The sequence below is a fragment of the Pelodiscus sinensis genome, chromosome 7 (assembly GCF_052426305.1).
Source record: "Pelodiscus sinensis isolate ZL-2025 chromosome 7, ASM5242630v1, whole genome shotgun sequence".
Classification (NCBI taxonomy): domain Eukaryota; kingdom Metazoa; phylum Chordata; order Testudines; family Trionychidae; genus Pelodiscus; species Pelodiscus sinensis.
In genome coordinates, this window is record NC_143058.1 from 1,720,111 (window position 1) to 1,743,626 (window position 23,516).

General features: G+C 52.2%; 1 protein-coding gene across 3 annotated transcripts in view; it reads right to left on the minus strand.

Moving 5' to 3' along the window:
- RETREG2 (reticulophagy regulator family member 2) overlaps positions 1-20,875 on the minus strand; it is a 28,728-nt gene extending 7,853 nt beyond the window's left edge. Inside the window, exons 1-6 of one of the 3 annotated variants that reach the window (XM_089779601.1) lie at positions 20,559-20,875; positions 20,293-20,301; positions 10,465-10,571; positions 3,040-3,070; positions 2,258-2,393; positions 853-937 (exon numbers count right to left, since the gene is read on the minus strand). In XM_089779601.1, the coding sequence (XP_089635727.1) occupies positions 853-937; positions 2,258-2,393; positions 3,040-3,070; positions 10,465-10,571; positions 20,293-20,301; positions 20,559-20,740 (550 nt within the window). In that variant the 5' untranslated portion in view covers positions 20,741-20,875. Of the gene's footprint in view, positions 1-852; positions 938-2,257; positions 2,394-3,039; positions 3,071-10,464; positions 10,572-20,089; positions 20,105-20,292; positions 20,302-20,558 lie in introns of those variants that run through there. The other 2 variants (XM_075932926.2, XM_089779602.1) reach the window with 2 other exon arrangements.
- Between the last annotated feature and the right edge of the window lie 2,641 nt (positions 20,876-23,516).

The following is a 23,516-nucleotide window of genomic DNA, read 5'->3' on the forward strand; positions in this document are numbered from 1 at the left end:
ACATGAGGGACAACTTCCTACCTGTCAGGTGGTTAACACTGGAATAAATTGCAGAGGGGGGTTGTGGAATCTTCAACACTGGAGATATTTAAGAGTGGGCTGGACACACACCTGTCAGGGACGTCTAGAGCTGAGCAGGGCTACTCAACTTTGGAAGCCCCGGAGGCCACTCTGATACTCACAGCACATGCCAAGGGCTGCAACTTAAGTGTGGTTGCATATCCATGCAAATAGATATGCAAATAGATGCAAACAGTTTCTTTCACACTGACGGGCAGGAATACAAAGTTTAAGGCAAGACTACACAACACACGGGCCCCGTTTAAGTCAGTTCTGCTGATATTAATAAAAGGCAACATTTACCAGACTTCCACCCATAGGACAGCATTCCAATGAGCAATGGCAGTCCAGGGATGGAAACGCATCCCACCAGAAGACCGGGATATGGACTCCTTTTATGTTTTGACTCCCACCCGCGTGCCGAGCCCCGGGAAGGCCGAGCGGCAGCGGGCCGAGCCCCGGGAAGGCCGAGCGGCAGCGGGCCGAGCCCCGGGAAGGCCGACCGGCACCGGGCCGAGCCCTGGTCTAGATGGTGCTGGGCCCTGCTGGGACGGACGGGAGCTGGACTCTGACCAGCGAGGTCCCTGCCAGTTCTAGCGCTGATTCCGTGGCTCCCTCTGCTGGCTGTGTGCAGTATTGCACCACACAGTAAGCTAGTGAGAGACCGGAGGCGCAGGGAGGCGAGGAGCCCGTTGTCGGGAACGAATCGTGAGCACACCGCTACTCGCTTAGCAAGGGACTCAGGCACAATCCGACTGGCATCAGCCGACCCCAAGGACCCTCTATACTCACAGATGATGGAGGAGATCATTATGCCTGGCACGTAGTGTCCCACCGTAGCCAGGACCAGGCACCCCAAACAGACCCGTGCACAGAACTGGGGGAAGAAAGAGGTGAGGGGTGAACAGAGCAATGGAGGAGTGGCCAAGATGCCATCCCTGCGGCTGGTGCAAGAGTCCTGCTCTGCGCCATTTCCCACAGGGCGCCGTCTGAACACACATTTCAGACACTAGAAGCCCAAGGGGTTACTCTGGCCTCAATCTGTGCCAATGCTCAGAACTCAAGCGGCCCAGCCCTGGGGAGAGAGAGTGAAGAGCAAAGAGCCAGTCAGCGTGGATAAGCCCTAGGGAAGCCTAAGAACCTATCCCCCCCATAAAACGTTACGGGGCTGCCCTGAATTGGTGCCCTCCTGCACTTCAGCAAGACTGCCTGGAAGCAAGGCCCGCTGCAGTGCTGCTCCTCTGTCTGTACTGTCCCTCCCGTGACCCAGATGGGGGAAGCAGGGCAGAGAGAAGTTACAGGATTTGTGCCCCGTCCATGGTGCCCCAGCCATGCCTGGGATGGCGGGTGTGAGACTCCCCAGCCTAGACTCCTCTGCTCCCTGCGAGGGGCGCAGGCCTCTCCCTGGCCAGACGATGGCTCTACCATGCTGGAGGTCTGTCACAGGGATCGGGCCGGCGAGACGGCCCTGGGCGTGAGCTGTAGGCGGCTTTGCCAAGTGGGCGAGTGTGGTGCACTCAGTCATCGGCCAACCAATTCACACGAGAGGCCAGCAGGCTGAAAACGCCGGCATCTGTCTGAGTTGCTTCCCCTCCCTGCTGGTGAATGTGGCCACCTGGAGGCGCCGGCCCGAGACGTGCATACAGCCAGCAACGGAAAGAAGTCGCCAAACCCCTCTGGCTTCTCTAACGCGACTGTCCTGGATCCTGCCAAGTCCACTACAAAGGGAGCCTGGGTGAGTGTCACTGATCTCTCGGGGTGTCGAGGGTCAGCCGTAGGGCAGAAGCAGGACCTGGCTACAGACCTAGAGGCAATTCCTCTACAAGAGACACAGGGCACATCCAGCCACCCCCAGATTCTTTCATGCACGAGCCCTGAACGCTACAGCATCACTGGTCTGGAGAACAGCAGCCTGAGGGTGCTACTTGCAAAACAGCTACAAACTGCTCCCAATGCTCAACGGGGCCCATGGCAGGGCAAAGCCACAGCAGGCTGGCTTCCTCATTGAGGAACAAAGAGCTGAGTGTTCCCATGAGGGGTTTGGCTCGGCCCCAGCACCTCGGAGCTGGGAACAGAATTACTCATTAGCAAAGCTCCCCCTGCATCAGCAAGGATTAGCCATGGGCCACAACAGTGAAAATCTCCCAGCCCCCAGGCCACCCTCCGGCAGAAGGGGAGCAGCACGTCCCCAGCTTACCTTGGCAGGATTTTGCCTCTTGTACTGTAGCAGCTCCTGCAGGTACAGCCGGAAGGTGACCCAGCTCTCAGCCAGGCAGTAGCACAGCTCGGGGACGCTGAGCAGGTGAGGCTGTGCTTCGGCCGTCACGCTCTCACTAGACACAGATACGAGCGTAAGATGACAACTTCGATGCACCCCACCTCACAGGGAAGCAGGGCTCCCTTTCAAAGGCTTTGTAATACCAGGGTGCACCTCCCATTTATTTCATTAAGGACGCCTCCGATGAGGGACAGCTGAACCGTGCTGAAAGAGCAGGGCCCCAGGCATCTGGCTGCACAACACACCGCCCCCCTGGAAACAGCAACGTCCCCATGTCACAGGTCAAGCATCAGAGCTCCTAGCGTCCAGTCCTGGGTGACAGGTGTCCTGGAACTCAGAGGGACCGGGCTCCTCACGGTGGCGGACGTCAATCCCAGGCATTTCCCTCTCTGGGGATTCTTATGATCCTCTTTGCCTGAGCTTTAGGGAAACCCCTGGACATGCCAGTGCCAGAACCACACAGACTCTATTGCCACTGGAAGGGCCTCAAGGTTTCCTGGAAACTCCAAGGGCAGCTCCCACGGTGGGAGGAGGAAGCACTGCAAACCCAGCTGTGTGCCAGGCGTTTCAGGACTACGCACACCGTCCCAGCACAGCCAGAGCCGGGGCAGCCCCGCACAAGGGCAAAGAGCAGAGACGAGACCACCATGCTGAGCTCACCACCCCATGGCCCCTTCCCAAGAGGGCACAAGTGAGCCTACCTGTCCCCTCCTGGCTCCTCCGAGGGCTGTGCTGTAGGGACAGGAGAGAATCGTTAGCCACGTGAAAACTAAAAGAGGACGGCTTAGCCGCTAGGGCTCCTGGGTGCTGCCACGGGGAACAGTCTTACAGTGGTGCCCAGGACCCTGCTGTGCACAACGCCACGCCTCCGAGTCAGGCTGCTGGGGCGCCTGGGAATTTGACAACTGCTGAGTGGCCGGGCGCCTCCAGCCCACTGTGTGATGCAGACTGACGACAAAGCAGGGATTCTATGCAGCACAGAAGGCGTTTCCCGGTGTGCCCACAACTCCCAGCTCTGACGGGATTTTCCCAAGCATCCAAGAAGTGCTCTACAACTACAGGGCCCACCAGCTGAGCGCAGGCCTGGCATTCAGGCTGCATGCAAAACCCACGTTCCTGCACTCCCTGTGAAGGGGGCTTTTGGAGTCCTGTGCACCCGGACGTGGCAATGGTCGGCCTAGGCCGGTCTCACTTGCCAGCCAAGTAAGATGCAAAGGAAACAAGCATTCTCCGGGTGGACTCTAAGCGGGACTGGGGCGTTGCAGACTCAGCTCTGCAGTGCTCCCGATGCAGAGCTGGAAGCAGTTTGAGAGAACAGATTTCTCAGCGGTACACTGCCCCTAGATGCCACCCCGGTCAGTCACACGGTGCCCAGCGACAGGCTCTCGAGCGGCGCTCTGGGGCGGGGGACAGCGCTGCAGGAGGCAACCTTCCAGTCTGTGACCCGGATTCCCATAATCAGCCCGAGAGGGGCGCCAGTTGTCCCCTGAGGCCGGGCTGCCCAGGAGCTCCCTTGCCAGGCTACATTCTAGTGGTGCTCTCAGCAGCCACACACAGAAAGCCCCGGGTTTTCTGCCACAAATACAGCAGGAGCATTACCACCAGCGCAGTACTGCCACACTGGGAGCCCGGCTCCCCCCAGTGGATGCAAAAGCACTTGCCGTCGGATCAGTCACAAGGCGTCTCCAAGGCGCTGCTGCATCCCAGCACACGGGAACCCGGCGCTGGCCAGCCGCACTATGCCACTACCATCCTGAACACTGCCTGCGGCACCGGCTCTTTTGGTTGTTTGCCGCATCACGTGGTAAGGAATGCCAGCCAAGCAGCACCCGCCTCCTTCATGCAAGGGACACTGCGCTGGACTGCCACAGCAGCTCCTTCCGTTTTCCAAGGCACGGCACCGGGGTCCCCAGCCATTAGCGCAACAACGGCAGTGTTACAGAACAGACCAGACCGCAATGCGACTGCCCTCCTGCCGCCAAGTGATTCTGAAACCGGCCCCCAATCTACGGCAGCGCAGAGAGGCAAAATGGCAGCACATTTTGGGGGTCGACTGCAGCCTACCAAGGGTGCAAAAGAAATCCACCCGCACAGGAAATTCAACAGGCCACACAGTTGGGCTCCTTTTCCAATGAGTCATTTCCATACCTTCTCCCAGCGGCGCAGGCCACAGGCTGCCCACCCCAATGCGCTGCCGAGCTTGGAAGGAGTTTACATTCACAACAAGGCTGTGGAGAGCGTCCGACAGGAGCCGGGACTACTCAAATGAGCAAGTTTAAACATCTCCACTCGGCCTGCTGAGAGACCAACCCCCCTCCATCTAATTACACGGATGGGATGGCAGAGCATAGTCAGGAGAGCCAGCAGGCCGTAAACATCTGGCCACAAGCGTAATCCCCTGCTGATATTTCACTGGAACCCTTTATATTCACCTACAAGCCAGTGTAAACCCGGCTTGACACACCAGATTACATTGCAGAGCCGGGACTACCAGCATGCAGGCCAGGTGACAGTGCCTGTGGTTCCTCATGGGCCTGTCCGCAGCGCAAGCTCGGCTAGAAAGCAGGCCCCAGGCCTTCAGCCCCGTCTCCACAGCTGCTGAGCCAGCCTTCGCCCTTGTGCTGGGAGTGACTCAGTATGTTCCATTCACAAGGGGATCTGGACTCTGGGACAAGTGAATTTCATCTTAACCCCACACAGAGCTCCCCCTACATTAGGGCTACTCAACTTTGGAAGCCCCGGGGGCTACAATGATAAGCTGCTGCCCTTGGCATGTGCTGTGGGTAAGTGTGGTTGCATATACATGCAAATAGATATGCAAATATATGCAAATAGCTTCACACTGATGGGCATGAATACAAAGATTAAGGCAAGACTACACAACACACAGGCCGCATTTAAGTCAGTTCTGCTGATATTAACATGCAATATTTACCCGATTTCCATCCATAGGACAGCACTTCCAACGAGCAATGACAGTCCAGGGATGGAAACGCATCCCACCAGAAGACCGGGATACTGACTGCTTTTTTGTTTTGGCTCCCACCCGTGGGCCACGTTGCGCCCTGCGTAAACCCAAACCGCCCCGCGGGCCACACGTTGCTCCCTGCGTAAACCCAAACCGCCCCGCGGGCCACACGTTGCTCCCTGCGTAAACCCAAACCGCCCCGCGGGCCACACGTTGCTCCCTGCGTAAACCCAAACCGCCCCGCGGGCCACACGTTGCGCCCTGCGTAAACCCAAACCGCCCCGCGGGCCACACGTTGCACCCTGCGTAAACCCAAACCGCCCCGCGGGCCACACGTTGCTCCCTGCGTAAACCCAAACCGCCCCGCGGGCCCCGTGTTGAATAGTCCTGCCCCACACTCAGCCAGTCACGCGCTCGATTCAAATCCCTTCTTCTACACTTGTGCCTAGACTGTAAAAAGACAAAGAATGTAGACATGACCTGGCCACCGGTCAGCCAGCTGACTGCGGTTCCTGGGTGCTCGGTCTAAGAGACCACAGGCCTGGGGGCAAGTCTCTCTCGGTTCCTACTCGATCCTCCTTGCAGGAAGCACCGTCATGTTCCTGTGACATTCCAACATTTACTGGGGCTGGAAAGAAGGGGAGGTGGCTACAGCTCGGAGCAGAGCTGTGTTTCTCCGTGGCCACGCTGCAGCCCATGGCTGAGCTGGAGTGAATAACAGTTGGTGTTTTTCTCCAGCTTTCACACCCAGGTGGAACTGCTGAGGGCGCTCCAGGCTGCTCGCTGCTGGCTTTGAGGCGTGTGTGTGTATGTGCAGGCTCACACTTTTCTTGCTCTGCCGGAGATAGGAAGCATCACAGCACCAGGCTGCCTGTCGGTGTTTGAGCTGGAAGCCGGACTCAGACAAGAGCCATTACACGTTCATCTCGCACTAGGAGGCTCCCTTGGTGCCGGAACATGGCTCTTCCCTGGCAGGAGCGAAGGAAATTTGGTAGAGGAAACTGTGCTGACATCCAGGCTGTGACCTAATAGGGTAAATCAGGACAGCAACTTGCCCATGGATGCCAGCAGCAGGAGGGCAGCACAGCGAGCAGACAGAACAGCCCATGGGCAGGTCTTACAGGAAATCTGTAGGGAATGAAGTAACGGAGAGAAGCAGCTGTGGCCAGTAAGAGTCAGCACAAGAGATGCCCATCAGGCTATCACAACTGGGAGTCACAGACATGGGATCGGCCTGAACGCCCGTGTTCTAGGCTCCCTCACTGGTCTGCTCCATTCCAGTCCCAACGTGTGATATTTCTGTCTCCTGTGTGATAAGGTGACAGGTCTAGAGCTGGGAAGGTTAGAAGGGAAAGGCTCCCCTCCCCCACTCTAAGACTGTTAAAGGGCAGGTAATTCTCTGAACAAAAGGATTAGACAAGCCTAATGCACAAAGGCATTTTCAAAGATGGGGGATATTTTAAGGGTTTTAACTCCTCCTGGCAGTGCTGGAAACAGCAGCACCACTCTAGCACGCAGGCCTGGCCAGTCTTGCTGAATGAAATGCACAGAGGAAGCAAACAGCCCCAAGAATGAAGAAATAAGTACAACAGAGAGCGTTCGCAGTCTAGATAATCTAAGCAGTGCGCCATATGAGAGCGCCCTCCAAGTCACCACCCTAGCAGGTCACACAGCCCATCATATGCACACACAGATGGGCCCCCTCTGGCACACTAGCCATTTCATATCTTTAACTGAAGGAGTCGTGTGTGTGTGTGTGTGTGTGTGTGTGTGTGTGTGTGTGTGTGTGTGAGAGAGTGAGACAGAGAGAGAGACAGAGAGAGAGAAAGACAGAAAGAAAGAAACTAACCGGACCTCATTTGAGTAGGCTCCCTGGCGGCTCCTGAGGCCTGGTGTTCACCTGACACTGTGGCTCAGGGCTGTGAATTGTTCGTGCTTGTGAGACACAGCTAAGCCAACCTAAGCCCAGGCACAGACACCTCTCTACCAGAAGAGCCCTTCTGTTGACCTGCTCCTGGCTTCTGCAGGTGGTAGGTTCATTGCCGCAATGGAAAAGCCTTTTCTGTCACTGCAGCAAGGTCTACACAACGGCAACATAACAGGCCGCTGCAGTGACTGCCGCATACACAAGGCCTCAGTCTGATGTTGACAGAGTCCCCAAAGTAAACTGGCCAAGATGTGCAAGATGGCTCCTGTTACCTACTAGCTGGAAGCCAGATGTTGGCACATACAGTAACTACAACAACCCAACCACAGCTCGCACTGTTGTGTGCCAGCCATAGTCCCCTGCTGCAGCCGCAGATGGCTGTATCCCATTTGACTGTTCCTGCGGGAGTGTAGGCCTGTCTCCTGGCTCACAATGAGCTGACTGTGGCTCAGCTGGGGATAGGCACGTAGGTTTTACCTACTATGATTTTGGCCGTGTACGTTCATGGGGGGACTCTGACTCTCGCCCGCTGCACTGTGTTTAGAGGAAACCATTAGGAGAAGGCTAGATAAGACGACAGAAAATATCATAGTGCCACTGCATGCATCAATGGTATGGCTGCACCTGGCACACTGGATACAGTTCTGCTCCTCCCATCTCAACCAGAGACCCCGTTGGAAAAAGCATGGAGGAGAGCAACATAAGTCAGTCAGGGATATGGAACGGCTGCGATATGAGGAGAGATTGGACTGTTCAGCGTGGAAAAGAGAGGACTATGGGATGGGGTGGGGGAACAGATCTCTGAAGTCATGGCTGCTGTGGAGAATGCCAACAGGGAAATAGTATTTATTAGGGATATAAAATCCTGTTTAATTAGTTAACCAATTAAATGGGGGGGGGACGGCAAGCAGGGGTTGCTCCAGTCTGGCTGCTTCTGACCCCATGTTGGGCTGCTTGTTGGGCGTCAATAATGACCATGGGGGGGAAGGGGAGGGCTGCTGGCTCCTGGACTGCATGGGCTTGCAGGTGGAGAGTCAGCAGCCTCATGTGGGGAGGAAGTGGCAGTCAGGAAGGGGGGGGGAGGGGGAATGAAAGCAGCTGTACTCCCACACGCGGGCTGGGAGCCAGAAGCCCCTCTGCCCACCGCAGACCACAGGTGGGAGCTGCTCCTGGGTAACAGTTAACTGTTACCTGTTAAGCATCATCCATTAAACTAGTTTATCAATAAACTAGGCAAATATAACTTAGACGGGGCTACTATAAGGTGGGTGCATAACTGGCTGGATAACCGTACTCAGAGTAGTTATTAATGGTTCACAATCCTGCTGGAAAGGCAGAACAAGTGGGGTTCCGCAGGGGTCTGTTTGGGACCAGCTCTGTTCAATATCTTCATCAACGATTTAGATATTGGCATAGAAAGGACGCTTAGTAAGTTTGCAGATGATCCCAAGCTGGGAGGGGTTGCAACTGCTTTGGAGGATAGAGTCATAATTCAACATGATCTGGACAAATTGGAGAAATGGTCAGAGGTAAACAGGATGAAGTTTAATAAAGATAAATGCAAAGTGCTCCACTTAGGAAGGAACAATCAGTTTCACACATACAGAATGGGAAGCGACTGTCTAGGAAGGAGTGTGGCAGAAAGGGATCTAGGGGTCATAGTGGACCACAAGCTGAATATGAGTCAGCAGTGTGATGCTGTTGCAAAAAAAGCAAACATGATTCTGGGCTGCATTAACAGGTGTGTTGTGAGCAAGACATGAGAAGCCATTCTTCCGCTCTACTCTGCGCTGGTTAGACCTCAGTTGGAGTCTTGTGTCCAGTTCTGGGCAATGCATTTCAAGAAAGATGTGGAGAAATTGGAGAGGGTCCAGAGAAGAGCGACAAGAATGATTAAAGGTCTCGAGAACATGACCTATGAGGGAAGGCTGAAAGAATTGGGTTTGTTTAGTTTAGAAAAGAGAAGATTGAGGGGGGACATGAGAGCCGTTTTCAGGTATCTAAAAGGGTGTCATAAGGAGGAGGGAGAAAACGTGTTCATCTTGGCCTCTGAGGCTAGAACAAGAAGCAATGGGCTTAAACTGCAGCAAGGGAGGTTTAGGTTGGACACTAGGGAAAAGTTCCTAACTGTCAGGGTAGTTAAACACTGGAATAAATTGCCCAGGGAGGTTGTGGAATCCCCATCTGTGGAGATATTTAAGAGCAGGTTAGATAAATGTCTATCAGGGATGGTCTAGACAGTATTTGGTTCTGCCATGGGGACAGGGGACTGGACTCAACCTCTCGAGGTCCCTTCCAGTCTTAGTACTCTATGATTCTAAGGGTGACGCTTGCCGGTTAACCGTGCACATCCCTAGTATTTACCCTTCACAACACAAGAACCAGGAGTCACCCACTGAAATGAATAGGCAACGGGTTTAAAACGAACATGAGGCAGTATTTCCCCACCCAACAGTCACAGCGTGGACCTGCCTGTCAAGGGATGGTGTGAAGGCCCAAACTATAACCGGATACAATAAAGAGCTAGGTAATTCACGGGGCATAGGTCCCTCTATGGCTGTTAGCCAAGATGGGGAGGGACACACCGCCACACCCTGGGTGTCCTACATCACTGGCTGTCAGACGCTGGGCCTGCATGATGGGGGGGATGGGAATTGCCCTGTTCTGTCCGTTCTCCCCGAGTCATCTGGCACCAGCCACTGCTGGAAGACAGGCTGCTGGGCTGGGTGGCCTACTGGCCCGGTGAGGAGGACAGTACCACACCCTGTTGCACAGAGCCCTGGAAGCTGCAGAAGCCTGTCCAGAAAGGAGGATTAACAAAGTGACGCTGGTTCAGAGAACCTGGCTCCTACTTTCCCATCTGAATTGGCAGGAGTCAGACTCACCGTAGTGTTCAGCAGAAACACACTGTCTGCCCAGTCACTGCCCTTTTGACACACATCTCCAAGTCAGCTGGGCCGTGCCAGGCCCCTTCTAGCTGGGCTGCCATCAGCATCTCCCAGCTGCCTGGGGCAGCTGTACCAACCCCCAGGCTGCACCAGCCATTGCATGCTCCAACCCGCCATGCAGTCTGCTGGACCTCAGCACGCTCGATGCAATGGAGGCAGTAGCAGCATTACAAGGCCCTCAAGGAAGGGAAGGCCCACAATGCATTGCCCACAATGCAGTCAGAGAATCCCAGCAGCTGTCGCCCAGGCCGATTCCTCAGCCATTGCATTAGGCATCACCTACCAGAGAAATCAAACAGGAACCCGGGCTTCCACCTCTCCAGCAGGAGCATCCCCAGCAGGGAGACGCTGAGGAGAAACACGGGTCGCAGGGAAGTGGAGGAAAACAACCTGGGAAACCAAGGAGAGAGGCATTAGCTGGCGCACTGGGAGGAACGCTGCGAGCCCCTTGTACCAAGATGACTCTAACTGATGCTTTGCGGGCAGTCGGATACTGCTCAGGGTCCAAGACAGATGTGCTTTTCTCATCTAGGGTGGGAGACTTGAGTGCTGCAGTCAAGGCAAGTTGGCGTCTCATCTGGATCGATCCAAGCCTGGGCATGAAATCCCTGCTCTGCCACTGACTCTACCCGTCCCGCGCTGTGTAGTAAGGACCGTGCGTACAGCCGCACAAGTACAAACCCTCACAGCACTGCATACAGTAAATGCAAACGGTTGTGAGTGACTCCTTAGCGGGGCGCTGGGGGGGAGGCCAACCCAGCTTTGAGAAGAGCTACAGTGACAGAGGATAGACACATTTCTAACACGCACCCCCCGCCGCAGACAACATCAGATGGCGACAGAAACCAATCTGCTTCCAAACATCGTTTGGGATGTTCCCTCTCCCCCAGTTATCACAGTGTGGGTCACACGCAGAATGTGGCCCTACCACTCAGCTGATGGAAGACCCTGGCTTCCAAGCCATCTCCGTCTACCTCTGGGATGCTCTGGCCCGTGAGCAACAAGCCCAGAAGCCCTTGCTCACCGCCGGCTAGAGGGGCCTTCTCCTCAAGGCAAGAATCAACACTTTAAAAATTTCAACAGCAAAAGGTGCTCACGAAACATGTGTCACCCCCAATTCCAACCCCATTCTTCTTGGCCCCCCCTCGCAGCAAGCAAAGAAAGGTTAACGTCTCCTTTGTCAGGAAGAGACACACTAAATGCCCTCCAGAGCCCACCAACCCCATCTTTACACCAGCCGAGGAACGAAGAGGGAGCGATGCACTCCTGGCCCTCTATGCTGTCAGTGCTCGCAGCTCAGGGAGCAAGGAACCCCCCTGAATCCTCCGCCTCGCTACAAACACTTACCAAAAGACCAGTTTCAAACAGCAAGGGGTCCTGTAGCACCTTCAAGACTATCAGATTTCTTTGGGAACGAGCTTTTGTGGGTACAACCCACTTCACCTCAGAGATGGGGAGATATAAATGTACAAGCATAGCAAAGGAAGGGAGTGACTTATCAAGTGTAGGGTCAGTGTTAACAAGGCCAATTCAGTCAGGGTGGATGTGGCTGACAGACAGCATCAGATGGTGGGGAGGTATGAATACCACGAGGGGGGAAAACTGCCTTTGTAGGGAGCTAGCCATTCTAAGTCCTTATGCAGTCCTAATTTGGTCTGTTAAATCTGCAAATGAATCGCAGCTCTGCTGTTCCTCTCTGATCTGGGCTGGAAGTTTTTGGTAGAAGGATGGCTACTTTTAAACTGGTTCCTGAGCGTTCAGTGAAGTTTCTGTTCTATGATTTTCTTACCTTACCTGTCTCAATGTCTGATTTGTGCCCATTTATCCTTTGCTCAATATCCACGGCAGATGACATTAGTAGACATGCAGGTGGCCAAGCCCCTGAGGGTGTGGCTGATGTGCTTAGGTCCTGTCACGGTGCCACTTGCATAGATGTGTGGACAGAGTTCACAACAGGGTTTGTCGCAGGGGTAGGTTCTGGGTTAGTGCTTCTGTGGTGCGTTGGGTGGCTGCTGGTCAGTATTTGCTTCAGGTTGGGAGGCGGTCTCTAGGCAAGGACTGGCCCGTCTCCCAAGGCCTGTGAGAGGGATATTCCAGGATAGGTTGAAGATTGTCAATGACGCAGAGGAGGGATTTTACCTGGGGGCTGTAGGTGGAGTTCCGTTACTTTCCTTGTTGGGCATGTCCTGTAGTAGGTGGCTTCTGGGTACTTGTCTGGCTGTGTCATAACTTAGAACGGTTATTGCACTACATAGGAAAATTTCCTCTCTTGATAAATTACTCCCTTTTTTTGGCATGCTAGTACATCTCTCTCCCCATGCAGCCGATGAAGTGGTTTTTACCCATGAAAGCTTATGTCCAAAAAAATCTATTAGTCTTTAAGGTGCCACAGGACCCCTTGTTGTTTTTACAGATACAGACCAACAGGACTACTCCTCTGAGACAACCGTGAACAGTGAAGGGCAACAGGAACACTGACTAGAGAACCAGGAGCTGAGTGCCAGGACACACAATAAGAAGTTAGGGAGCTCAGAAGAGTTTAGGTCTACCAAGGGCCATGCAACATAACTGCTCTTTCCCTTCAGTGGGGCCAGAACTGTTCCCACCTCTTCCTCCGGGGTGACAATTCCACAGCCAAACCCACACCAGCTCGGGACGTTTTTCTTACTGTTCACCCTAAGTGTCTCTTTTCTGATTTTCAGCTCCATCTCCAATACAGCTTCTGAGGCTGTTCTCAGTCCCTCCCCCACCCATAGCCCTTAAACCCTTCTGCGTACAATGTACTCATGTCCCACACCCCATTTTAATCCATTGTAATTGTTGCTTAGCCAAGCTAAACACATTTAGCTCCTTTAATCTTTTCTCATACATCATTCTCCCAAACACACCAGCCTCCCGGCATTGCTCCAGCTTTCAAGCACTTTGGATTTTCCCTCTATATTCAGCACATTAGTTCATAGTCATTTAAAGTCCATTCACATTACACGAGTTTCTAACTGGGTAATTTCAAGGAAGGAGTAACAATAATAAAAGGTGACTTAAATAGGTGTTTGGTCAAGTCCCCTTTTTCTTTCCACAATTTTAGATTCAATTGTTCATTATTTCCGCATCTAAACAAAATAAGATTTTCTGACCAATTGCGTGCCCCTTTCTGTTTGGAAATCAGACAGAACATTGCGCCAATAAAACTGACTCATTGTTTACACAAACAAACAGGACGTGCGCAGCCTGGTTCTGCCACTCCCCCTTCACACTTGTTAACACTACGGTTGGAGGGGCTGGAAGGAGTGAGGCACAGGTCAGGATAAAAGGACAAACACAGACCAGCAACAGGCCTAGCAAGAGCTCAGGTCCCCACCGCCCTAGGAGGTACGCAGAGCCTCCGTCCAGCCCAGAACATTACTAGGGTTACCAACCTGCCATGACCGTGACATTAAGCACGTTAATATAGCGAGGACAAAGAACTGAGCTAGAAACACGCTTGGGCGAGGCTCCAATTATCTACAGCTGCCAGCAGGAGCACGCACTTCATTATCACAGGCCAAATCCCATAGAACCTCTTGGCACCTCCCTGGCAGCAGGGAGAAGCCTGTTTGTGCTTGTCAAAGGAAAACGACAAGGTTACTCCAGACTACGCACAACCCGTATAGTTCTATGCGGCAGACTGTGGCTGACCTCATCTGCAGCCCATGGGCCAGGGGGCACTCGACAGACAGAACATCAGAGGCCCCCTTGGACAAGATGGTGTGCTGCTTGCTGGGACCCCTACCTCCTATGGCTTGTACCTTCATAGCCAGAGCAGAGGCAATGGACCCTTTTATGCACATTAGATGCGTTAATGTTACTCTTCTGGGATGAGCTCATTGGGATGTTCCCACAACGAGGGGTACGAACTGATGCTCCAGCCTCCCTTCCTGTACCATTGATTTTTACAGGCTCCCACATTAGGTACATTCCCACTGGGAGCATATAGTGCACTTCTCTGGCTGCTTTGGAGATTAACTGAAAAATGGCACTCAACAGCTATCGAATACGTCCAGCATGGGCAGAGACAAGAGGCTTGAATTTGGGCCTTTTCCAGATACTGTTGAGAATTATAGCTCTCAGAAAGGCGAGACTGTCGGAGGCAAAGCAATGCAAGTTCTCACCCTCCCACTCTCCCAGCACCTCTCCATCCTGACCCACAACCACCACCCATTAATTCTGGAGTCCTCAAGACAGCTTTGCCAAGGCACCTCAACTCTGACCAGCAGCAGCCTCCATGACCACAGTCCTGGGTCATTCTAGTGAATCATAGAATCATAGAATAATAGGACTGGAAGAGACCTCAAGAGGTCATCGAGTCCAGCCCTCCGCCCTCAAGGCAGGACCAAGCTCCACCTACACCATCCCTGACAGATGTCTATCTAACCTGTTCTTAAATATCTCCAGAGAGGGAGATTCCACCACCTCCCTTGGCAATTTATTCCAATATTTGACCATCCTGACAGTTAGGAATTTTTTCCTAATGTCCAATCTAAACCTCCCCTGCTGCACTTTAAGCCCATTACTCCTTGTCCTGTCCTCAGAAACCAAGAGGAACAAATTTTCTCCTTCCTCCTTGTGACACCCTTTTAGATATTTGAAAACCGCTATCATGTACCCCCTTAATCTTCTTTTTTCCAAACTAAACAAGCCCAGTTCATGAAGCCTGGCTTCATAGGTCATGTTCTCTAGACCTTTAATCATTCTTGTCGCTCTTCTCTGCACCCTTTCCAATTTCTCCACCTCTTTCTTGAAATGTGGCGCCCAGAACTGGACACAGTACTCCAGCTGAGGCCTAACTAGTGCAGAGTAGAGCGGCAGAGTGACTTCACGAGTTTTGCTTACAACACACCTGTTGATACAACCTAGAATCATATTTGCTTTTTTTGCAACAGCATCACACTGTTGACTCATATTCAACTTGTGGTCCACTATGACCCCTAGATCCCTTTCTGCCATGCTCCTTCCTAGACAGTCGCTTCCCATCTTGTATGTATGGAACTGTTTGTTCCTTCCTAAGTGGAGCACTTTGCATTTCTCTTTATTAAACCTCATCCTGTTTACCTCTGACCATTTCTCTAACTTGCTAAGGTCATTTTGAATTATGTCCCTATCCTCCAAAGAAGTCGCAACCCCACCCAGTTTGGTATCATCTGCAAACTTAATAAGCGTACTCTCTATCCCAATATCTACATCATTGATGAAGATATTGAACAGTCCGGGTCCCAAAACAGACCCTTGAGGAACTCCACTTGTTATCCCTTTCCAGCAGGATTTAGAACCGTTAACAACAACTCTCTGACTACGGTTATCCAGCCAATTATGCACCCACCTTATCGTGGCCCTATCTAAGTTATATTTGCCTAGTTTATCAATAAGAATATCATGCGAGACCGTATCAAATGCCTTACTAAAGTCTAGGTATATGACATCCACCGCTTCTCCCTTATCCACAAGGCTCGTTATCTTATCAAAGAAAGCTATCAGATTAGTTTGGCATGACTTGTTCTTCACAAACCCATGCTGGCTATTCCCTATCACTTTATTACCTTCCAAGTGTTTGCATAGGATTTCCTTAATTACCTGCTCCATTATCTTCCCTGGGACAGACGTTAAACTGACCAGTCTATAGTTTCCTGGGTTGTTCTTATTCCCCTTTTTATAGATGGGCACAATATTTGCCCTTTTCCAGTCTTCTGGAATCTCCCGTCTGCCATGATTTTTCAAAGATCATAGCTAAAGGCTCAGATACCTCCTCTATCAGCTCCTTGAGTATCCTGGGATTCATTTCATCAGGACCTGGTGACTTGCTGACATCTAACTTTCCTAAGTGATTTTTAACTTGTTCTTTGTGTATCCTATCTTCTAAACCTACCCTCTCTCTGCTTGTATTCACTACGTTAGGCACACCTCCAGACTTCTCGGTGAAGACCGAAACAAAGAAGTCATTGAGCATCTCCGCCATTTCCAAGTTTCCTGTTACTGCTTCTCCCTCCTCACTAAGCAGTGGGCCTACCCTGTCCTTGGTCTTCCTCTTGCTTTTAATGTATTTATAAAAAGTCTTCTTGTTTCCCTTTATGCCTGTAGCTAGTTTCTGAAGATGCTGCTAACGCTGCTAGGCATGGCAATGGTTTGTGTGTGGACCAACACTTACCATGGCAGTAGCCCATTTTCAATTCCCTTTACATGTCTCCCCTCAGTGTGTAAACACCTGCATTCACAATGGTTTTCAAGCATTACACTTCGCCCGTTGTTCTTTGGGTAAGGATAAAGGGGAGATTAAAAAAAGGGTGATGTCATGGTAGAGGCCTACTACACACCCGGATGAGGCTCTTTTTGAACTAGCAAAATCATCCAAAGCACAGGATTTAGTAGTGATGAGGGACTTCAACTATCCAAACATCTGCTAGGAAAACAACACTGCAGGGCATAGATTGTCCAATGAGTTCTTGGAATGTCCTGGAGACTATTTTTTATTTCAGAAGGTGGAGAGAGAAGGCTGATCTAGATTTGATTCTAACAAATAGGGAGGACTGGTTGAGAATCTGAAGTGATTCGAAATGGCAGGAGGGAGAATAGCCAAATAAAAGCAATGGATTTCAAGAAGGCAGACTAACAAAATCAAGCAATTGGTAAGGTAAGGTCCCATTGTAAGGAAAAACAGGACTGTGTAGAACTTTAAAGACTAACAAGATGGTTTAATAGGTGATGAGCTTTTGTGGGCCAGACCCACTTCCTCAGATCACTTCTACCACTATTCTACATTGCAAGGAAGTCTAAGAGAAAAAACAATTGAAGACAGTTGCCAGTTTTTCAAACAGACATTATTAAGAATGCAAGAACAAACTATTCCATTGTGTAGCAAAAATAGGAAGTATGGCAAGAGACCGCCCTGACTTAACCAGATCTTCAATAATCTAAAAATCAAAAAGGAGTCCTACAAAAAGTGGAAACTAGGTCAAGTTATGAAAAATGAATACAAACAAAGTAACAAAAGAATGCAGGGCCAATTAAAAAGACCAAGGCAGAAAATGAGATCAAACTAGCTAGAGACATAAAAGGTAAGAAGAAAAAATTCTACAAATATATTAGAAACAAGAGGAAGACCAAGGACAGAGTAGGACTGTTACTTAATGAAGAGGGGAAAACAACGTAGAAATGGCATATTGGTTTCAGTTGTCACCAAAGTTGGTGGTGATTGGACACCTAACATAGTGAATGCTGGTGAAAAGTGAGGTAGGTGAGAAGTTAAAATAGGAAAAGAACAAGTTAGAACAAGTTAAAATTTACTTAGCCAAGTTAGATATCTTCAAGTCACCAGGGTCGAAATGCATCCTAGGAGCTGACTGAGGAAATATCTGAGCCAATCTGTATAATCTTTGAAAGTTATGGAAGTGGGGAAAGATTCCAGAAGACTGGGAAAAGGCAAATCTAGTGCCCATCTATAAAAAAGGAAAGAAGAACAAACCCAGAAACTACAGACCAGTCAGCTTAACTTCTGTGCCAGGAAAGATAATGGAGCAAATCATTAAGGAATACATTTGCAAACATCTGGAAGATAAGAAGATAAAGAGTAACAATCAGCATGGATTTGTCCAGGACAAATCATGTCAAACCAATTTCACAGATTTCAATAGGCTAACAAACCCTCTGGATAAAGGGGGAGCAGCAGATGTGGTATATCTAGACTTTAGTAAAGCATTTAATAGAGTCTTGCATGACCTTCTTATCAATAAACAGCCTAGAAGGGGCTACAATAAGCTGGGAGCACAACTGCTTGGATATCCATTCCCACAGAGTAGTTACCAATGACTCTCAGTCATGCTGGAAGGTCATAACTTGTGGGTTTCTGCAGGGATCAGTTTTGGGACCAATTCTGTTCAATATCTTCTTCAACGATTTAGATCATGGCATAGAGAGTACACTTATAAAGTTTGTGGATATCAAATGGGAGTGGTTTCAAGTGCTTTGGAGGATAGGATTATAATTCACAATTTGGGAAAACTGGAGAAGGAGGTAAGTAGGATGAAATTCAAGTAGAACAAATGCAAGTTCCCCAGTTAGGAAGGAACAATCTGTTTCACACATAGAGACTGGAAAGGTCTGCCTAGGAAGGAGTCCTGCAGAAAAGGATCTGGAGTCATAGAGCTGGGCTGCATGAACAGGAGTGCTGTGAGCAAGACACGAGAAGTCATTCTTCCACTCTACTCTACGCTACGCTGATTAGGCCTCAATTAGAATAGTGTCCCCAGTTCTGGGCACCGCATTTCAAGAAAGATGTGGAGAAATTGGACAAGATTGAGAGAAGAGCAACAAATATGATTAAGGTCTAAAAACATGATGTAGGAAGGAAGATTAAAAGAATTACATTTGTTTAGTCTGGAAAAGAGAAGACCGAGAGGACATCATAACTTTCAAGTACTTAAAAGGTTGCTACAAGGAGGAGGGAGAAAAATTATTCTCCTTAGCCTCTGCTGATAAGACAAGAAGCAATGAGCTCAAATTCCAGTGATGGAGATTCCACAGCCTCCCTCGGCAATTTATTCCAGCCTTTAACCACCCAGACAGGAATGTCCATTTCCTAATGGACAACCTAAACCTACCTTGCTGCAATTTGAGCCCATGTCATTGCTTCCAGGTGAGGGATGGTCTAGATGGTGCTTGGTCCTGCCATGAGTCCAGGGACTTGACTGCTAAAGGTTCCTTTCAGTTCTAAGATTCTCTCTCACACACTTTCTGCTTTACCACCATGAGATCTGCCCTGATTTTAGCCTGCTGGATGCTTCAAGGATATTAGGTCAAGATAGGCTTTGTTTCAGTCTCCCCTGAAGCCTCTCTCACATCAGACCATCCAGGTTCTTGGAAGATATCCCAAAATGTGTTTAAATACAATTTCCAGAAAAATGAGGTTCTACAGACCATCATTCCATTGCACTTAATTCAGACTTCAAAACAAGGGTCACACTTGCCCCCTGCTCAGAAATGATTCAGTTTCTTAGGAGAGGGTGAAAAACGCTCATCTCACCCAGATCAGAAAAAAACCTGGTGTTGCTTTAGAATTAGCACTGACCAAAGTCTAGAGAGCTCCAGCTCTCCTGCCACAGCACTGTCATCACAAGACAAGCAGGAACAAGAGCCTACACTGGGGCAAAGAGCCCCACACTGCTCACAAATAGGCAAGATTTCTAATACATCTCCCCAGAGAAAATATGACTGTAGCATCTGGTTTTCTGGGCGGTTCCTGTTTTCTGATGCTGCGCTACAGCTATAACAAACAACTGAGGTACCAGAAGGAAATGAACATGAGAGCAGCACATGAACCCCTTAAAACATAAACTGAGGAGATGCATTTGAATAGAAGCAGCATTACTCAGAGCAACACAAACGTGTTCAGGCTAGAATGTAAACTTCCAGGCACGTGTCCTTCATACATGTCAATCCAACATGAGCAGGGACCAGTGACCCCAACATTAGCGTTTTCCCCAAAACAATTTGGAACAGTTAGTGTGGATACCCTGTGCTCTACTCACATTCTGGGGACACAAAAATCCTCAACACCTAACCCTGCCCTGGCCCCCCTCCCAGCCTCACATCCCTTCCCTACGGTCCTGCCTCCAAGTGCACTCACACTATTGCCCCCCAGCCTCATACCCCTTCCCCACTGCCTCCTCCCCAGCCCCCTCCCTCATACCCCTTCCCCACTGCCCTTCCTACCCAGCCCCTCCCCCCGGATCCCCCCCCAACCCTCCCCGGGGCCCCTCCAAGTCCTCCCCCACTGCTCCTCTCCCCAGCCCCCTCCATCATACACCTTCCCCCGAGCCCCCCTTCCCGGGCCCCCCTCACACCCCTCCAACTGAGTCCTCTCACCCCCCCCAGCCCCTCACCACAGGGCCCCCCCCGAGCCCCCCGGCCCCTCACCACAGGGCCCCCCCCGGCCCCTCGCCACAGGGCCCCCCCCCGGCCCCTCGCCACAGGGCCCCCCCCCGGCCCCTCGCCACAGGGCCCCCCCCGACCCCCCACCACAGGGACCCCCGAGCCCCCCCCGGCCCCTCACCACAGGGCCCCCCGAGCCCCCCCGGCCCCTCACCACAGGGCCCCCCCGAGCCCCTCCGGCCCCTCACCACAGGGCCCCCCCCCCCCGGCCCCTCACCACAGGGCCCCCCCCGGCCCCTCGCCACAGGGCCCCCCCCCGGCCCCTCGCCACAGGGCCCCCCCAGCCCCCCCGGCCCCTCACCACAGGGCCCCCCCCGAGCCCCTCACCACAGGGCCCCCCGAGCCCCCCCGGCCCCTCACCACAGGGCCCCCCCCCCGGCCCCTCACCACAGGGCCCCCCCCCGGCCCCTCACCACAGGGCCCCCGAGGCCGCCGGCCGCCCCCAGGCTGAGCAGCGGGCGCTCCCAGACCAGCAGGCGCTGCGCCGCCGCCAGGGCCGCCTCCCAGCCGCGCAGCCGCTGCCTCAGCGCCGCCGCCAGCCGCTCCATGGCCTCCTCGGCCGCCTCGGGCCCGGCCTCCTCCGCCCGCGCGCCGCCCGCCATGGCGCCTCCGGCTCGCGCACCGGGGGGGGGGGGGGGGGGGGGGGGCTGTCAGCCGCGGGCGGAAGGAGCGGCGCGCTGAAGCCGGCTCGGGCACGCAGCCACCACGTGACGGGGGCTGGGCTCCCTCCGCACGTGACCGAGGCCGTGCCGCAGGTTGGGCTCCGCACGTGACTTCCTTCACGTGACCCCCTAGGAGTCTATTGCGCCTGCTCGGGTTTAGCTCCTCCCACTGCCTCCCTCCCCGGGCGGGGATGCGATGGCTAGGTAGGGCAGAGATGTGCGCATGCTCAGAGCGCCCGCTGCACAGCACGTGGCTGCAGGGAGCCGCAGCGGGCAGGGTGCGAGGCGGCCTGTGTGGCCCCGCCCCCCCCAGCACAGGGAGGGCCCCTGCCTCGGTTTCCCGACACGTCCTCCTTTTCGGTCCCTGCGTCTCCACCGCCGGCGTCGCGCTGGGCCCTGCTCCTCATAGAATCACAGAACACTAGGACTGGAAGGGACCTCGAGAGTCATCGAGTCCAGCCCCCCGCCCTCACGGCAGGACCAAGCTCCGTCTACACCATCCCTGACAGATGTCTATCTAACCTGTTCTTAAATATCTCCAGAGAGGGAGATTCCACCACCTCCCTTGGCAATTTATTCCAATATTTGACCACCCTGACAGTTAGGAATTTTTTCCTAATGATCAATCTAAACCTCCCCTGCTGCACTTTAAGCCCATTACTCCTTGTCCTGTCCTCAGAAACCAAGAGGAACAAATTTTCTCCTTCCTCCTTGTGACACCCTTTTAGATATTTGAAAACCGCTCTCATGTCCCCCCTTAATCTTCTTTTTTCCAAACTAAACAAGCCCAGTTCATGAAGCCTGGCTTCATAGGTCATGTTCTCTAGACCTTTAATCATTCTTGTCGCTCTTCTCTGTACCCTTTCCAATTTCTCCACCTCTTTCTTGAAATGTGGCGCCCAGAACTGGACACAGTACTCCAGCTGAGGCCTAACTAGTGCAGAGTAGAGCGGCAGAATGACTTCACGAGTTTTGCTTACAACACACCTGTTGATACAACCTAGAATCATATTAGAATCATCTGCCAACGGAACAAGAGACAGTTCATCGGCGGTGGCAGGACAAACGTGTCCCCTGCCGCCGGTGTCGCGCTGGGCCCTGCTCCTCGTCTGCCAACGGAACGAGAGACGGTTCATCGGCGGTGGCTGAACAAACGTGTCCCCTGCCACCGGCCGCCGCTCCCTCTCAGGGCCCGCCCGGCTCTCCGCAGCCAAACTTCCAGCCAATGGGCACCTGGCCTCTGCATCCAGCTGATGCAGCCACCTGACACCTCCCCTCTCCTTGGGGGATTCTTGCAACTGGTCCCTCACAGCACCCTCCCCCTTCTCCTGCTCTTTGCAATGGAAGCCCTCGTGAACTCTTCTCCTCTGGAGCAGGCGGCGAATGGGGTCAATGCAAAATGCTGTGCATGTCTGTGCCGGACAGGTTTGCCCTGAAGTTGGCTCAAGTTCAGGACGGGATGGGGCTCTCCACAGCCCGCAGAGTGACAAAGGTGGGCAATCTCGCTGCCACTCCCTGGCGCCCCTGCGGTAGGCATGATGGGGAGAGCAGGGTGCCTTGGGGCTGTGCACGGGCTGGGGGGGTGCATTGCAGAAGGCAGCGGTGCAGCTTGCAAGCTGCTCCGGCCACTTCCCACACGCTGAGTTTCCAAAATGCTGGCTTTTCCCGCCAGCGCCTGCCACGTAGGGCAGGAGTTCGCAGCGGCGCGCCCTGTCTCTTCTTGCTGCCGGCAGCGCTTTCGTGCAGACTGAATCCCAGCCCTCCCTGTACCAGCGCTTCCTTCACTTCCGTCCACCTTGCAGTGTCTAGTTGCAATGAAGAAACCCCCCACCGTTGCATATTGTGGTGTCTTTCATAGAACCAGCAGGCTAGGACTGAAACTGTGATCAGCAACAAAAAAGGCACCATCCCCTAGAGGATGGCATAAAATGGCTAGCCCAGCTCGGCAGCCACCTGACATACATAAGCAAAGCACGGACTAATCATGTTTATTGGACGGGGTTGTAGGAGGTTTTAATTTTGAGGGCCTGTCCTATTTCTCTATTTTCTTCTCCTTTTAGATACAAATACGCCTCCCTCCTCACCAGACTCCTGCTGTTTTCTCACTTTTATCAGAAGTTGAATTTGCTTTGCAGAATAATGAAACGAGCTGCAAAAGCCAGCTGAGACCTCAGTGATTCGAAACTGGTCACCTTCCCTGACAGATGTTAATTACATTGAAAATGCTCTTGATGATCCACAATCTCAGTTATCCAGGGTCTCCCATAATATTTAGGTAATTGAAGTGGTACAGAACTAAAATAAGTAATCCCACATTAAATTAAACTTCAGAGTTTTGGGGGGGTTTTTTTACTCTCTTGTTTTGGGCCTCTGTCACATTTTTGGGACTTCTTAGTTTGAGGGAGGCGCTATTTAGGCTCTCTTGTGGTATGTGCAATTCACCTTATTCCTTTGAATACAGTGCAGGTCATCAAAATTATTTCCTATTTCAATAAGGAAAGAAAACTGAAGAGGGACGGATGAAAGGAAGGACTCAGTACATGTAAAGAGGAACATTACAATTTGAATAATTATAACATTGAGTTTTGAGGCCTTAACTCTTGCTCATATTTATAGATACTCAATAGAAATGACATGTAGTCCACAGTATATTATGTACTCACGTTGTATACTCTCTGGGACTCGTTGTATATGCTCACGCTGTATTCATGTGTTA